The 15791-nt window shown below is 38.8% G+C and overlaps 1 protein-coding gene and 1 long non-coding RNA gene across 5 annotated transcripts in view; one reads left to right on the top strand and one right to left on the bottom strand.

The window, feature by feature from the left end:
- Window positions 1–1458: 1458 nt before the first annotated feature.
- On the bottom strand, window positions 1459–14259 carry LOC108697083. 2 transcript variants are annotated; one of them, XR_005961724.1, is made up of 11 exons: window positions 14137–14259; window positions 9381–9501; window positions 8225–8371; window positions 7096–7177; window positions 6857–6961; window positions 6535–6629; window positions 5592–5606; window positions 3541–3622; window positions 3302–3406; window positions 2984–3078; window positions 1459–2170 (listed from the first exon to the last, which is right to left on the bottom strand). It is a non-coding gene; the product is annotated as an uncharacterized LOC108697083 (long non-coding RNA). The 2 variants fall into 2 exon arrangements; XR_005961725.1 differs by lacking the exon at window positions 9381–9501 and having other exon boundaries at window positions 14137–14219.
- Window positions 14260–14304: 45 nt separating this feature from the next.
- The window catches only part of parp2.L (poly(ADP-ribose) polymerase 2 L homeolog), a 42545-nt gene continuing 41058 nt past the window's right edge, over window positions 14305–15791 (top strand). For all 3 annotated transcript variants that reach the window (XR_001935472.2, XM_018260110.2, XM_018260099.2), the window contains exon 1: window positions 14305–14515. Coding sequence is in view for 1 of the 3 variants with exons in the window: in XM_018260110.2 (XP_018115599.1) it covers window positions 14449–14515 (67 nt within the window). In the remaining 2 variants the exon portion in view is untranslated. The remainder of the gene's footprint in view (window positions 14516–15791) is intronic.

Raw genomic sequence — 15791 nt, forward strand, 5'->3', positions numbered from 1 at the left:
AACTTGATGGACTTTGTCTTTTTTCAACCCAATTTAACTATGTAACTAAGTACAAGGTACTTGATTATTATTACTGAAGAAAGAAAATAATTTAAAACATGTAATTATTTGCTTAAAATTGCGTCTATTGGAGATGGCCTTCCTGTAATTCGGCACCTTCTGTATAATACGTTTCCAGATAATGGATCCTATACCTGTATACTACTAGTTATTCATATATTGCAGCACCCAGAATATTAGCAAGATGTAGTAACTATAATACCTTACTGATTTTACTCATCTTTAGTCTGTGATTTGCTATGATTGTGCAACTGTATTTCCCAACATTCATTGCCATACAAAATATGCCATAGAGCATGTTCACCGGGTTTAGAGAGCTTTTTCGATTATAGTTTGCCTGGAATTTTGCCATATTAAACTTTGTACAGGTATGTGACCTGTTATCGATAATGCTCAGGATCTGGGGTTTTCCAGATAACTTATATTTCCATAATTTGGATCATACCTCAAGTCGACTAGAAAATCATGTAAACATGAAATAAACCCAATAGGCAGGTTTTGCTTCCAATAAGGATTAATTATATTCAAGTACAAGGTACAAGGAATTCATTTTTAAAAATTTGGATTATCTGGAATAAATAGAGTCTATGGGAGACGGTCCTTCTGTAATTTGGAGCTTTCTGGATAACAGGTTTCCCCATAATGGATCCCATACTTGTACTGTTAGTAAACCACTTACCCAATTTTTAAAGCTTCAATCAATATACACCATCATCTTTAATATGTTTTGCATGACTGAATCACAATCAATGTATCTATGTAAATAATTAGCAAATATATAGGGTAATGTAATGAATGGTCTTAAATCTGCTACCTGTCTATTAACCCATAGAATCAGTTGTAATTGGCATTTACTGATACACTGTTTGAAAACAAACATCTGACTGGTTGCTATTGGTTAATAAATGCCTGGAAATGTAAGACTTTTATTACATTATGCCAAAGCTTACAATACTACTTGCAGATTCAGAAGATATTCAAATTTTTTTTTTTTCTTTTCTGGGATCTATATCGATGTGCTAGAAACACTGAGTGGGGAGATCGCCGACCTATTCATAACTCCACCGCTGCCTCCAAAGTTAAAGAGAGCGAAAATGAAGATATAAACCCTGCTTGATGATTTATCCAGCTCAGCATCAATTTAGCACTCACATCCTGTGCTCACGTAGTGTAGTTCAGGAAGTGATCACCCCTCCTGAACAGGGCCGGACTGGGAGTAAAAAGCAGCTTGGGCAAAAAAATCAAAGCAGCCCACATGTAAACACACAATGGTTCTGTACTCATCCACACATATATTGGGGTAAAACTGAAAAAATTATGTGCATAAAGAGCTGCCTTTATCGTTTAACTGTAATTAATGAAAATAATTACATTTATTAATTAACTATTATTATCACATTACATTACAGTACAGTAAAATATTCTATACTGGCACCACACAAATCTAGTGTGTCCTTATTAACCATTTTGTTGATTTACCATTTATTATAAGCCCTGAACATCTTATTATTATTATTTTATTATTAACATGTATTTACGTATAATGATACATTATTTATTTAAGAGAGCATCTTCAGGACTGTGGATGGAATGATTAAACAAACCAGAAAGCCTCCTGTATTACTCCACAAAGCTTGAATGATTTTCTCCCATTCAGACAGACTTGGAAGACCATATAATGAGAAGGCAGAGACTACGAGATCATACGGCACATGGGGAGATTTGTCACCCGAGGCTAAATCTTCACTACCGCTGGCAAAAAATCTTCCGAAAAAGACTTCTTATTGAATAACATTAAATTGTTGCAAGTAAAACTTAGTACTCATGGTAATCCCACAGCAAATAGTCTCCCTTCACATTTCCCATAATTAATCTGGATTGCCGCAAAGTTTTGCTTCAATCGTAATTCTGGTCCTAATGTTATTCAATGGTAATTCTTGTTTGGCCCCCACAGTTTAATCTTTGCTACAAATGTCCCCGTGTGACATGGCCCTAAGAGTATGATTCGCTAATCACCCACTGATAAAAACACAGTGTACTTTAGGTGAAAGTGGCAAAAACTGTCAGAAGTAAACTCCAGAGATATGCATCTCACCAGAATCTGAGCCACCTGTAAAAAAAACAACATTTGCAGTCAAAGTAATAAGACAGACTTGAAAATATTAAAGCAGAAAGTTTGCTTTGTTCATAAAATGCAAATGTCAAAATGTATTCAGTCTGACCTGGACTCCTTAACATTATATCAGCACTTACTTCTGACAAATTCACCTTCTTCTCACAAACACCCCCACTAGCTACTCACATAAATCATCCTGGTATATGGTAACAGTATTATGAGTCACCTAAGTATGGTCTTAGGCAATTAATGACTGTGCCTGGGTTTCAAGCAACAACTGTAGATTTTAAACAATATTGGGCTGTGATTAGGGATGGGCAAATTTTTTCGCCTTGTTTCACCGAAAAAATGATGCCCATAGACTTGTATGGTATCTTGCATCAAAAAAAGAGACGCGCGTCAAAAAAAAATTTGCCAAGGTGACTTCTAATATCCTCATATTTTGCAACAGGGTCCTTTATTAAAATACACAAGTTTCAGTGAGTCATGTGACAGAAATTACATCACTAAGCTCCGATTATAAGGAAATCATTTACAGGATATTCATGGCTTTTATGTAATATATAGTGAATAAAGTACCCCCTCTTGTAAAATATAAGGATATTATAAGTTACCGAGGAGTTTCATGACCATATAAAGACACGAGGCCGAAGTCATGTGACAGAAATGACATCAGAACTCACATTTTATAACTGATGACATCAGAACTCACCGTTTATAAAGATATAATTTACAAGGTTCTTGTGTATTATACAGTTATTATGAACATAAGTTCAACATTAGAGGGAAAAGAACAAAAATTCTCACCTTTTAGAACCAGTTCACTGAGTTTATTCATGGGTGCAGCATTATGTACACACATTTATTCAGCCAGACTTTTACCGCAGAGATTGCTTGCTGCCCTGCAAACCAGAAAGTAAATGGTACAAACAGCAACTAATCGTGACATTTATTCAACCAATTTTTTACCTCAGCCATTATTTACTGTCTGGGGGTCACAAAGTAAAAGTTACAAGGAACAGCTTGTCAAAATTAAACATATAGGGAGGGAATGAAAGAATAAAGGAATATTAATAGATAAGCAATACAACAATACAGATAAAATAGGAACACTAAGTACCGTACCTAAAAATAATAAATGATAGCTTGCTCTCACGATGTAACTGAACCAGTACCAGAGCCAAAATCCAGCAATGTTTGAGGCTTGAATTCTGGACAATGCTGATGTATCTAATTTGAAAAATAAAATTTGAGCAAAATATACCTGCACACATTATGCATGCATTCATCAGAAGTTTCCTGGTGTTTGAGGACAAAACCGACAAAAGGCTAAGGTAAAATAATTTTTTTCTTTATCGCCTCACCTCTTTAAAAGCTCGGGTTACTGCTGCATATCCTCCATCAAAGCGAGCGGCAAAATAAACTAGACCCAGTTCTTCAGTGTAGCTACAAACACACATATATTGATGTGATATGCAAATGTGAGGTGCAAGCATAGGCAAAAAATGTACTATATTTTATTTAGTATTTGTAGTCTTGTACACAGACAGCACCAAAATGATTCAAGAGAATACACAGTTCCTGTTATAATAATGAGTATATCTTCACTTGTTTAGAGCATGTTCACCGGGTTTAGAGAGCTTTTTCGATTATAGTTTGCCTGGAATTTTGCCATATTAAACTTTGTACAGGTATGTGACCTGTTATCGATAATGCTCAGGATCTGGGGTTTTCCAGATAACTTATATTTCCATAATTTGGATCATACCTCAAGTCGACTAGAAAATCATGTAAACATGAAATAAACCCAATAGGCAGGTTTTGCTTCCAATAAGGATTAATTATATTCAAGTACAAGGTACAAGGAATTCATTTTTAAAAATTTGGATTATCTGGAATAAATAGAGTCTATGGGAGACGGTCCTTCTGTAATTTGGAGCTTTCTGGATAACAGGTTTCCCCATAATGGATCCCATACTTGTACTGTTAGTAAACCACTTACCCAATTTTTAAAGCTTCAATCAATATACACCATCATCTTTAATATGTTTTGCATGACTGAATCACAATCAATGTATCTATGTAAATAATTAGCAAATATATAGGGTAATGTAATGAATGGTCTTAAATCTGCTACCTGTCTATTAACCCATAGAATCAGTTGTAATTGGCATTTACTGATACACTGTTTGAAAACAAACATCTGACTGGTTGCTATTGGTTAATAAATGCCTGGAAATGTAAGACTTTTATTACATTATGCCAAAGCTTACAATACTACTTGCAGATTCAGAAGATATTCAAATTTTTTTTTTTTCTTTTCTGGGATCTATATCGATGTGCTAGAAACACTGAGTGGGGAGATCGCCGACCTATTCATAACTCCACCGCTGCCTCCAAAGTTAAAGAGAGCGAAAATGAAGATATAAACCCTGCTTGATGATTTATCCAGCTCAGCATCAATTTAGCACTCACATCCTGTGCTCACGTAGTGTAGTTCAGGAAGTGATCACCCCTCCTGAACAGGGCCGGACTGGGAGTAAAAAGCAGCTTGGGCAAAAAAATCAAAGCAGCCCACATGTAAACACACAATGGTTCTGTACTCATCCACACATATATTGGGGTAAAACTGAAAAAATTATGTGCATAAAGAGCTGCCTTTATCGTTTAACTGTAATTAATGAAAATAATTACATTTATTAATTAACTATTATTATCACATTACATTACAGTACAGTAAAATATTCTATACTGGCACCACACAAATCTAGTGTGTCCTTATTAACCATTTTGTTGATTTACCATTTATTATAAGCCCTGAACATATTATTATTATTTTATTATTAACATGTATTTACGTATAATGATACATTATTTATTTAAGAGAGCATCTTCAGGACTGTGGATGGAATGATTAAACAAACCAGAAAGCCTCCTGTATTACTCCACAAAGCTTGAATGATTTTCTCCCATTCAGACAGACTTGGAAGACCATATAATGAGAAGGCAGAGACTACGAGATCATACGGCACATGGGGAGATTTGTCACCCGAGGCTAAATCTTCACTACCGCTGGCAAAAAATCTTCCGAAAAAGACTTCTTATTGAATAACATTAAATTGTTGCAAGTAAAACTTAGTACTCATGGTAATCCCACAGGAAATAGTCTCCCTTCACATTTCCCATAATTAATCTGGATTGCCGCAAAGTTTTGCTTCAATCGTAATTCTGGTCCTAATGTTATTCAATGGTAATTCTTGTTTGGCCCCCACAGTTTAATCTTTGCTACAAATGTCCCCGTGTGACATGGCCCTAAGAGTATGATTCGCTAATCACCCACTGATAAAAACACAGTGTACTTTAGGTGAAAGTGGCAAAAACTGTCAGAAGTAAACTCCAGAGATATGCATCTCACCAGAATCTGAGCCACCTGTAAAAAAAACAACATTTGCAGTCAAAGTAATAAGACAGACTTGAAAATATTAAAGCAGAAAGTTTGCTTTGTTCATAAAATACAAATGTCAAAATGTATTCAGTCTGACCTGGACTCCTTAACATTATATCAGCACTTACTTCTGACAAATTCACCTTCTTCTCACAAACACCCCCACTAGCTACTCACATAAATCATCCTGGTATATGGTAACAGTATTATGAGTCACCTAAGTATGGTCTTAGGCAATTAATGACTGTGCCTGGGTTTCAAGCAACAACTGTAGATTTTAAACAATATTGGGCTGTGATTAGGGATGGGCAAATTTTTTCGCCTTGTTTCACCGAAAAAATGATGCCCATAGACTTGTATGGTATCTTGCATCAAAAAAAGAGACGCGCGTCAAAAAAAAATTTGCCAAGGTGACTTCTAATATCCTCATATTTTGCAACAGGGTCCTTTATTATAATACACAAGTTTCAGTGAGTCATGTGACAGAAATTACATCACTAAGCTCCGATTATAAGGAAATCATTTACAGGATATTCATGGCTTTTATGTAATATATAGTGAATAAAGTACCCCCTCTTGTAAAATATAAGGATATTATAAGTTACCGAGGAGTTTCATGACCATATAAAGACACGAGGCCGAAGGCCGAGTGTTTTTATACAGGTCATGGTACTCCGAGGTGACTTCTAATATCCTCATATTTTGCAACTGGGGGTACTTTATTTATTATAATACACAAGTTTCAGTGAGTCATGTGACAGAAATGACATCAGAACTCACCGTTTATAACTGATGACATCAGAACTCACCGTTTATAAGGATATAATTTACAAGATATTCATGGTTCTTGTGTATTATACAGTTATTATAAACATAAGTTCAACATTAGAGGGACAAGAACAAAAATTCTCACCTTTTAGTACCAGTTCACTGAGTTTATTCATGGGTGCAGCATTATGTACACACATTTATTCAGCCACACTTTTACCCCAGAGATTGCTTGCTGCCCTGCAAACCAGAAAGTAAATGTTACAAACAGCAACTAATCGTGACATTTATTCAACCAATTTTTTACCTCAGGCATTATTTACTGTCTGGGGGTCACAAAGTAAAAGTTACAAGGAACAGCTTGTCAAAATTAAACATATAGGGAGGGAATGAAAGAATAAAGGAATATTAATAGATAAGCAATACAGATAACAATACAGATAAAATAGGAACACTAAGTACCGTACCTAAAAATAATAAATGATAGCTTGCTCTCACGATGTAACTGAACCAGTACCAGAGCCAAAATCCAGCAATGTTTGAGGCTTGAATTCTGGGCAATGCTGATGTATCTAATTTGAAAAATAAAATTTGAGCAAAATATACCTGCACACATTATGCATGCATTCATCAGAAGTTTCCTGGTGTTTGAGGAAAAAACCGACAAAAGGCTAAGGTAAAATATTTTTTTTCTTTATCGCCTCACCTCTTTAAAAGCTCGGGTTACTGCTGCATATCCTCCATCAAAGCGAGCGGCAAAATAAACCAGACCCAGTTCTTCAGTGTAGCTACAAACAGACATATATTGATGTGATATGCAAATGTGAGGTGCAATGTGAGGTGCAAAAATGTACTATATTGTATTTAGTATTTGTAGTCTTGTACACAGACAGCACCAAAATGATTCAAGAGTAAACACAGTTCCTGTTATAATAATGAGTATATCTTCACTTGTTTTTTTGGGGGGTGGGGGAGACTTAAGGCAAGTTATTCACAGATTTGGAGTAATGATTGTTAGCTGATGTACTAGGTGCACACGCATTTCAATTTTGCTTTTTTCTATTTGTGGGTGTGTGTCCTGGTCTTAGCGACCACTTAAAGGTATTCTTTCATGATTTTTATGGTGTAGTTTTTATTTCTAAATTACACTGTTTACACTGCAAATAATACACTCTACCATGTAAAATTCCATTCCTGAACCAGCAAGTTTTTTTTTTTATGTGTAATATTGGTGTGTAGGCAGTCATCTCAGGTTATTTTGCCTGGTCATGTGCTTTCAGAAAGAGCCAGCATTTTAGGATGGAACTGCTTTTTGGCAGGTTGTTGTTTGTCCTACTCAACATAACTGAATGTGTCTCAGTGGGCCCTGGATTTTACTATTGAGTGCTTAGATCTACCAGGCAGCTGTTATCTTGTGTTAGGGATCTGGTTACCTTTCCATTGTTCTGTTGTTAGGAGGCTGCTGGGGGTGGGGAGGGAGGGGTGATATCTGAAGTACAGCAGTAAAGAGTGACTGAAGTTTATCAGAGCACAAGTGACATGACCAGGGGCAGCTGGGAAATTGACAAAATGTCTAGCCCCGTGTCAGATTTCAAAACTGAATATAAAAAAATCTGTTTGCTCTTTTGAGAAATGGATTTCAGTGCAGAGTAGCACTATTAACTGATGCGTTTTGAAAAAATGTTTTCCGATGACAGGATCCCTTTAACTTCTCTTGCTGCTGAAAACTCTCAGTTTCTGTGACAGAAATGCACATTTTATAAAACTAATTAGAATACAGTAAACAGAAAGTGGTATACTAACTCTGAAACTGTAAATAATCTCCTTAAAATCACCTGCATCACCACCCACAGAGGCACTAAACTTCTTCTCCAGTTCTTCAGCCCGGACTCTCAAGTCCTTGTCCTCAGCTGGGCATTGACGACTCCAAAGATAATTGTTTAGGGAGTTATTGTGCCCTTGTAGATCTCTAATGGTGCTACCTGAAAGCAGAAATGAGATAAGACACTATGTTATATATGTATAGCCTTTATTTAAACAAAATAAAAGATATAGGTTTAATTGCCAAAGATACATAGGGAAGGAAGTGGACTCTTGGGTGAGTTTCCCAAAATATGAACAGCTGCTGATATATTGGATACAAGGAAAAAAAGTCAGCATTGCTTGTCTGTGAGACCAACTGACTGTGAAGGCTCATTAGCAATGATATATAAAACAACATTATATCACCCTTTGAGAAAGGCCTCGGAGAGGCCGAAACGTTAAGTCTTTGTAGTTAATTTACAATTCTATCACTGAACAGAAAAAAAGGTTTTGGGTGGTGCACCCCTTTAACTGTACCTTTAACTGTTTTTGTTCATGCCTTTAAAAACACTGGGTAAGCCTTGAAGTGCTTGCATGCAATATAATACAATATGATTTAAAATGGACTTTTTAAGATTGTTTTAAGTACAATAGAGACATCTTGTGGGCTGTTTAGAGAAATACAGGACATTAAGCTAGCTGTAAGAACTGTAAAAACATTCACTGTTAATGTCAGCATGATCTCTATAGTGGTCCCAATGGGAATTACAACAATGAATAAATGATTGTAATATATAAAGTGATTTTTATTCAAAATTCGGGGGGTTGTGGAAGCACTCTAAAGGCTAAATTAAAGTATATTTAAGTATAATGGAAGTGCTACTAACAATGCACTTCCCTGGTCCCCTGTCTCATAAGTAATTCAGTATAAATGCAAGTGCATGTGTTTACAAAACAGGGGTTTTTAGTTACAAAGTTATGATCATAAAGTTGAAAAGCCACCATACCACGTCAAGGTAAACCCCATAGTAGCACTTCCATTATACTGAAATATACTTTAATTTAGCCTTTAGAGTGCTTCCAAAACCCCCCAAAATTTGTATATATAAAGTGAATCCATTTTAAAATCCTTTTTATATATTGACTGAATTTATGTTACTATTGAGTATCTTTATTGTGTGAACCTACTTTGTTTCAAAACCTTTGCCGCATCCTGAACCTCCTTTGGCAGTCGAACAACTTTCAGGTTTAGGATTCCAGGGTGTTTACGGTAAGGAACATGAGCCAGGAAATCAGATGTGTTATCAATCTGTGATACAGTGGGTGCCAATGAAGTCAGAGAAAGGAGAAATAATGATATTTGAAAAGTAAAATAGATTTACAGTAAATAAAAGTACGTCTGTAGCTGTATATGAAAAGAGTTCCTATGTGCAGCAATATAAAGGAGAATTCATATGGAGAGTTTAAGGGGGTTATTTACTAAAATCTGAATTTAACTCATATTTTATTAAAAAACCATGACCAACTTCCATGCCCAAATTTAGCTTATTTATTTAAATCAAAACTCAATTTAATAGGATTGCGGAAAAACCTGAGTAGCTCTAAATTTTTTGGCCTTTTTCCTGAATTGTTCGAAATTTTCTGACTTTTTTCCCTGAATGGCTTGAATTTTTTGTGTTTTTGTCTGAAAACCCTGAAAAAAGAGTTTTTCTTTGGGCTAAACCCTGCACAGAACACGAAAACTTCAAATTGAGATAGGTGCCTCTTCCATTGATTTATACAGGACTTTGAAAGGTCCTAGATGGCAGATTTTCAAATTCAGGCATTTTGAAGCATTGGAGTATAATAAATCAAAATTCAAATTTTCTAGTGAAAAAAAGCCCTCAAATTTTTCAAGATTTTAACCCCTGAACGGGTTCAATAAATTGCTATTTTTGACAGAGTTAATTTCTCACCCAGTGAATTCCTGAGCATACCCAATAATAGATATTTTTCCCATAAAACAAATGCTGGTGTGCCCACTGGATAGAGTTGATTTTGGGCCCCAGCTTATGAGAATTCCCATTAACCTAAAACCTTTAGGATTTACTAAATATAATAGCTTTGAGAATAGTTATGAGAGTGGGACAGAGTGTCAACTTCCTTTGGAGGACTGCATAGATGCTCCGCTGTCACATTTCGCTGGCACTGCTATGAGGTAAGAAAATGTTGTATTCCGGAAGGCATGGGAAGCAGCAGATATGATAAGATTTCTAGTTATAGAGCTGTCAACATTATCAAAGGTATGTGTATTTAGGACAGAGTAAGAATAAGCTTGCCTGCTGAAGACTCTGTGGATTGCAGTTCCTGCCCTCTCTCACCTGACACTGTGGGTTGCCATTTTAAGAGTCTGAGCAAGGAGTCAGTGGGGCTCATTTATAAACACTGGGCATATTTGCACCTGGGCAGTAACTCATAGCAACCAATCAGTGATAAGTTTTTTCAACCAGCTGTAGGTTGAACACTGTGCAATCATCTGATTGGTCGCCATGGGTTATTGCCCAGGTGCAAATTTGCCCACTGTTTATAAATGACCCCCAGTGACTCACTGTGCAGTGAATGTTAGCAGCCTCTGATACTCTCTGTGAGTGAGTGGCCTCCCCAAGAATTCAGTAAGATCCACCCATGAAATGGGACAGGAGCAGGGTCTGCAATTGCTGTGCAGAGCAACATCACACACCTTTCTTTACTCAGAATTAAAGAAGACATATAGCATAAATATCCCCCCCCCCCAATCTTGTAGGCAATAATGAATAATATATGGTGCTGGTTCCACTCTCGGCAAAAAAATGATCATTGACTTTAAAAATGGCCCCTGAATATATAGATCTGCCAGAAACGTAACTAGAGGGGGGCGGGCCCTGGCACAGGACGCGCAGCCGGGCCCCCCACTTGGAACTGGCCGGGAATAAGCGGCGCGCGAACTGCCAGGGGGCCCTGGGGGGTGCAGGCCCTGGCCGCTCGCACCCCCTGCTCCCCCGGTAGTTCCGCCACTGAGATCTGCTATGGTCCCTGTCTGTGTTTCAAATGAGGGGTGGGTATATCTTAATGCACGAACAGAAGGATGGCACTCCGGTAAAAAACAGGTTTTTATTGCTGGGTACTGTGAAGATACATAGGCCTATGTATCTTCACAGTACCCAGCAATAAAAACCTGTTTTTTACCGGAGTGCCGTCCTTCTGTTGGTGCATTTACTGTTGGCAGTGGGGACACTGCGGACTGAGCACCCGGCACCTACATGGGAGCAGCTAAGTGGTGGTGAGTTGAAGCGGTCCTAATCGTTTTTGTGGGTATATCTTAATGGTCCCTGGCAGGAGCACAGTAGGAGGGGAATAGCCAATCACAGCCCTGCAATCACACAAGCTTCCCTATCATAACAGCCTAGCTGCTGATTGGTTCCTATCCTACAATGCAGTGTGGCACCCAGCATCAGACTGGCACATTGGGGGCAGACCGGAGTTGTGACACAAGGTCCCTCCTGCATCCACCAGGGCCCCCTCCCAAACTCCAACCTCCGCCACTGTGCATGCGTGCACTGCATCACATCTATTTAAAGCACTTCTTAAATGGGGCCAGTGATGGCCCACTGGGTTTTTTCCTGTTGGCCCAGTCAAACTCTGGTGTCACCGGCACCCCTGCACAGCCTGGAAAATGAGACAGCAGATGGGAACAGATGAGCAGGACTAGTAGAGTTCTTGCAACGATTTTCAATAATCAACCCACAACACTACTTTCTTAAGCATGTTACTTATATATTTAAAAGAATATAATGTACCAGCAAATTCTTTATTTGTTTTTTTTTTTACACAATATGTCCCCTTTAATAGTTTATTATTTTATGACAGTCGGCCATAAAAATCAGAAGAGTGAGCTGTTGTTACAAAATTCTTTATACAGTGTTAGCAGCATTTCATTGTATGTTAAGGTTTAGCTATTCTTTCAATGCAAAATGAAAAGGAATTGAGCAGGGAGTCAGGGATTTTCCGTGAATTCTGAACTTACGGTACTACCAATTGTGTCGTTTATGGTAAATTTGTAAGACGGGTCTTGTCAGCTGATTTACCAGCTAGAACAGGTGGCAGATTTATCCAGTGTACAAACAATGTCCATGCAGAATGGCCTCCTGCTAACATACCAGTCACAACAAAGGGTGAAGGAAGGGGGATTATTATTATTTTATTTGTTTGTTTTTTCCCTTATAAACAACCTTGGCATGAAGCATCATTTTTTTTAAGGCTAGGACGGTAGCTACTAGGGTTGCCACCTTTACTGATGGCTAAATCCGAACATGGGGGGGGGTAGGCAGGGCAAATGGCATAGGGGGTGGGGCAGTGATGTAGGAACATGCAGGATGACATCAGAGGTGGGCACAATGAAGTTGGTGAAGTTATGACACTGGCTCAGGCTATTGCATCACTTAGATGCATCTGGCTGGATTTCTATCCGGTTTGCAATCTTTTAAAGTGTTGATGTCCAGTTCAAAACCACACAGGTGGCAAGCCTATCTCCAGCTATTTTCTGCTTGATTAGTGAGCCCAATCCTTTAAGTATAGTACAGGTATGAGATCTATTATACAGAAATCAGTTATCCAGAAAGATCTGAAATACAGCGATCCAAATTTTGTATCTGTAATAATAAGGCATTTTCTTAGTATTTAAGTGTTTTTCTTGAATTGGCCAGATTATTCTTTGGGTTTTACGAGGCTGAAAAGCGAACAAAGTTCAGAACAGAACAGGCCTTACAAGATACCGAACTGTTCGGGTCAAGACCAAACAGGTGTCAACCCTACTCACAAGGACCAAACACTGAGTAGTAGATTTGCCAGTTTGACGTGATTTAACACAGATTAAAGTGTGATTAAAATAATAACCAAAAAGCCTGACTCTTTCTTGTAGCCCTGTGTCAGTGGCTTTTACTAATGAGCTTGATAAATGCAAAAGGTGACAGGTAACATATCTGCAACTAATTATGGAGTGGAATAACACAACTTCTTTACTATAAGTGACACTGCTTGCACATCCAGTGAGGTTTTCTTGCGGCTTTGCAGCAAAATATTTCTACCTCAGACCTGCGACAGTCGCAAGGAGACATAAGCAACAAACAAGAGAGGGGGCGGAAAGCCGAGAACGAGTTTATTAGGATTAATAAGAAGATAATAAAAGAGCGGCGGGAGAGTAGTCTGACTTGGGTTATGAGGAGCGCACCAATCACGTGCTGCTGCCTCACCTCAGCCATTGGACTAACTGTGCCAGCCATGAGCCACTTCCAAGGTCCGGGGAGGAGGCTGCATCAGCTCATCTGTGTCGCTCATGGAAGGTGGGAGGTACCTCAATCTGTGGCACGCCTCCTCCCACTACGATCAGATTGCGCGTCTCCTGCATGGCCTCCTCCACTTGACGGACTGATCCACTCCAACGTGGGGTTTCTGGGGACTCACTCACCCGTATTCGGGTGACGCCCTGTGAGGGCGGTTTAGGCTCAAGTCTCAGACCTTCCCGGAGGTAACTAGGGAGTGACGACACGGATATGAAGCACCCAGCGTGTGACCTCAGCAATGAGCTTCCCTTCCGCTCGTATGAGACGTTCCGCCAGTACCCTTATATATACCCTCAGGAGAATTTTTTTTTACTTTAAAGCGACTGGATTTTTTTGTGTTTAAATTATTATTTCTCCATTTTAGTGCACAACGAGCCATTTCAGGACTCTGTAAACTTTATGTCACGTTAAAAAAAAAAAATTATAATAATAATGATAGCTGCAAATTGTAAGGGCAAAAACCTCCCAGAATCACCCTCGAGGTTTATTTAAATGAGAGGCGGGGCTTTGAAACGTGTCCTCAAAGTTAACACTTACAATGTCATGGATATGTAAGAAGCAGCCGGCCCTGACTCACACTTACTCACCCGAAGCTGGCGGGGGCATATCTTTGATGACTGCATGTTTCTGCAGCAGATACGAAGCGTCAATTACCGACTGTGCTGTCTTTCACTTGTATTGGTGCCTATCATGCTCGAATTCTCTCTCCTAGACAAGCCAATGGGATTGCAAAGCTTCAACCAATCCCTGCGTGAAAAATATGCGTCATGTGCCTTCGCTGACCTAGCAACCAATGGGAGCGTGGGGCAAGTCTCTTGGAGATTGACTCTGAAGGAAGGTACTGGCCGTAACGAGTTGAATTCTGCCGCGAAGTTGGAATAGAATTCCGCTTGGTGAAGATGTCGGGGCGCAGCACGAAAGTCCAAGGGCGGGCGAGAAATACCCGGGTTGAGGAGATGTGTGTGTGTATGTAAAAAGTCAAAGACATGGCGTCTTTATATATATTCAACTTCTTCCTCTTCTACCACAAGCAACCCTTGCACTACAACTCCCAGCATCCACTCACAGCTTTTATATTGAATTACAAGAGCAAATTCATGTGCACAAAGGGGGGGGGGGGTGAATATAGAGATCTTCATAGTATTTCAGATGTGATAGTATAAATATAATTTCCTATAGTTTTGAGCCCTATTTTATTGCCCAAGACAAACACCTGTTCTGTTTACTTCATGCCAAACAGTTGTGATTATAACAGTGTGTGTACATATACATTATACTTTCCATAAGATGAACTCTATGACAGGACTGAGGCTGGTTCAGAAGATATGTCTATGTATAAATATATTAATTTAAGCATCTCACATAGATACAACTAAATGGGCACCTTGGTCTCTGCAGCATCATATGTATGTTAGGGCAGTGACATGCTCAGATTCGGGGTGATTAACGACAAATCTCCTCTTCTTCAGGGCGACTAATCTCCCCGAACTGCCTCCCGCTGGCTATAATGTAAATTGCAGACGGGTTTGGCAATCGGTGCACTTCATTTTCAGAGGTTGCCTCAATAGGAAACTTTGGTAGACTTCGGAAAACGAAGCCCTCCGAGTGTCGGCGATTTTAGATTCTAGCCGGCGGGAGGCAGCTCGGGGTGATTAGTCGCCCGAAGAAGAGGCGATTTATCGCCAGACTCCCCAAATCTGAGCGTGTGTCTCTGCCCTTACTGTTCAGAAATTCAGAAACCATGGTGGTTTATATTGTCTTTCATATGAGAAAGAAATGCAAAAGGGGTAGGAGTCGTCATTAGGGAGTGAAAAACAGAATTATAGATAACAGCCCTAAGCTCCCCATAGACACGACTATTCTTCTTGCCGAACGACTGATTCTAGGGAAGCCCAACCAATCCTTCGAAATTATCGTGCGGTTAGTGGGATTCGAACGATCGTACATCTTACGATTTTCGACTGACATCTGTCAGGAAATTGATCGGGCAGGTCAAAAAATCTTTGTCGGTCCCAGTGCAATCTATTTATGTTTGCAGGGCCAAGCAGGCAGCTCCCCTTTGTTTTCCTGGCAAATTGGTCTTTTTAGTTGATGGTAAATTCCTACGATCGTTCTGAGAAGATCGTGGTCTCACGATCAGGATCTGATCTTTTAAAAATCTCAACATCTATGGCCAGCTTTACAGATAGGATTGCCACCTTTTCTGAAAAAAAACCCACATGCTTTCCTATATTTTTTTTCC

Source organism: Xenopus laevis, chromosome 1L (genome assembly GCF_017654675.1).
Source record: "Xenopus laevis strain J_2021 chromosome 1L, Xenopus_laevis_v10.1, whole genome shotgun sequence".
In the NCBI taxonomy this organism is placed as follows: Eukaryota; Metazoa; Chordata; class Amphibia; order Anura; family Pipidae; genus Xenopus; species Xenopus laevis.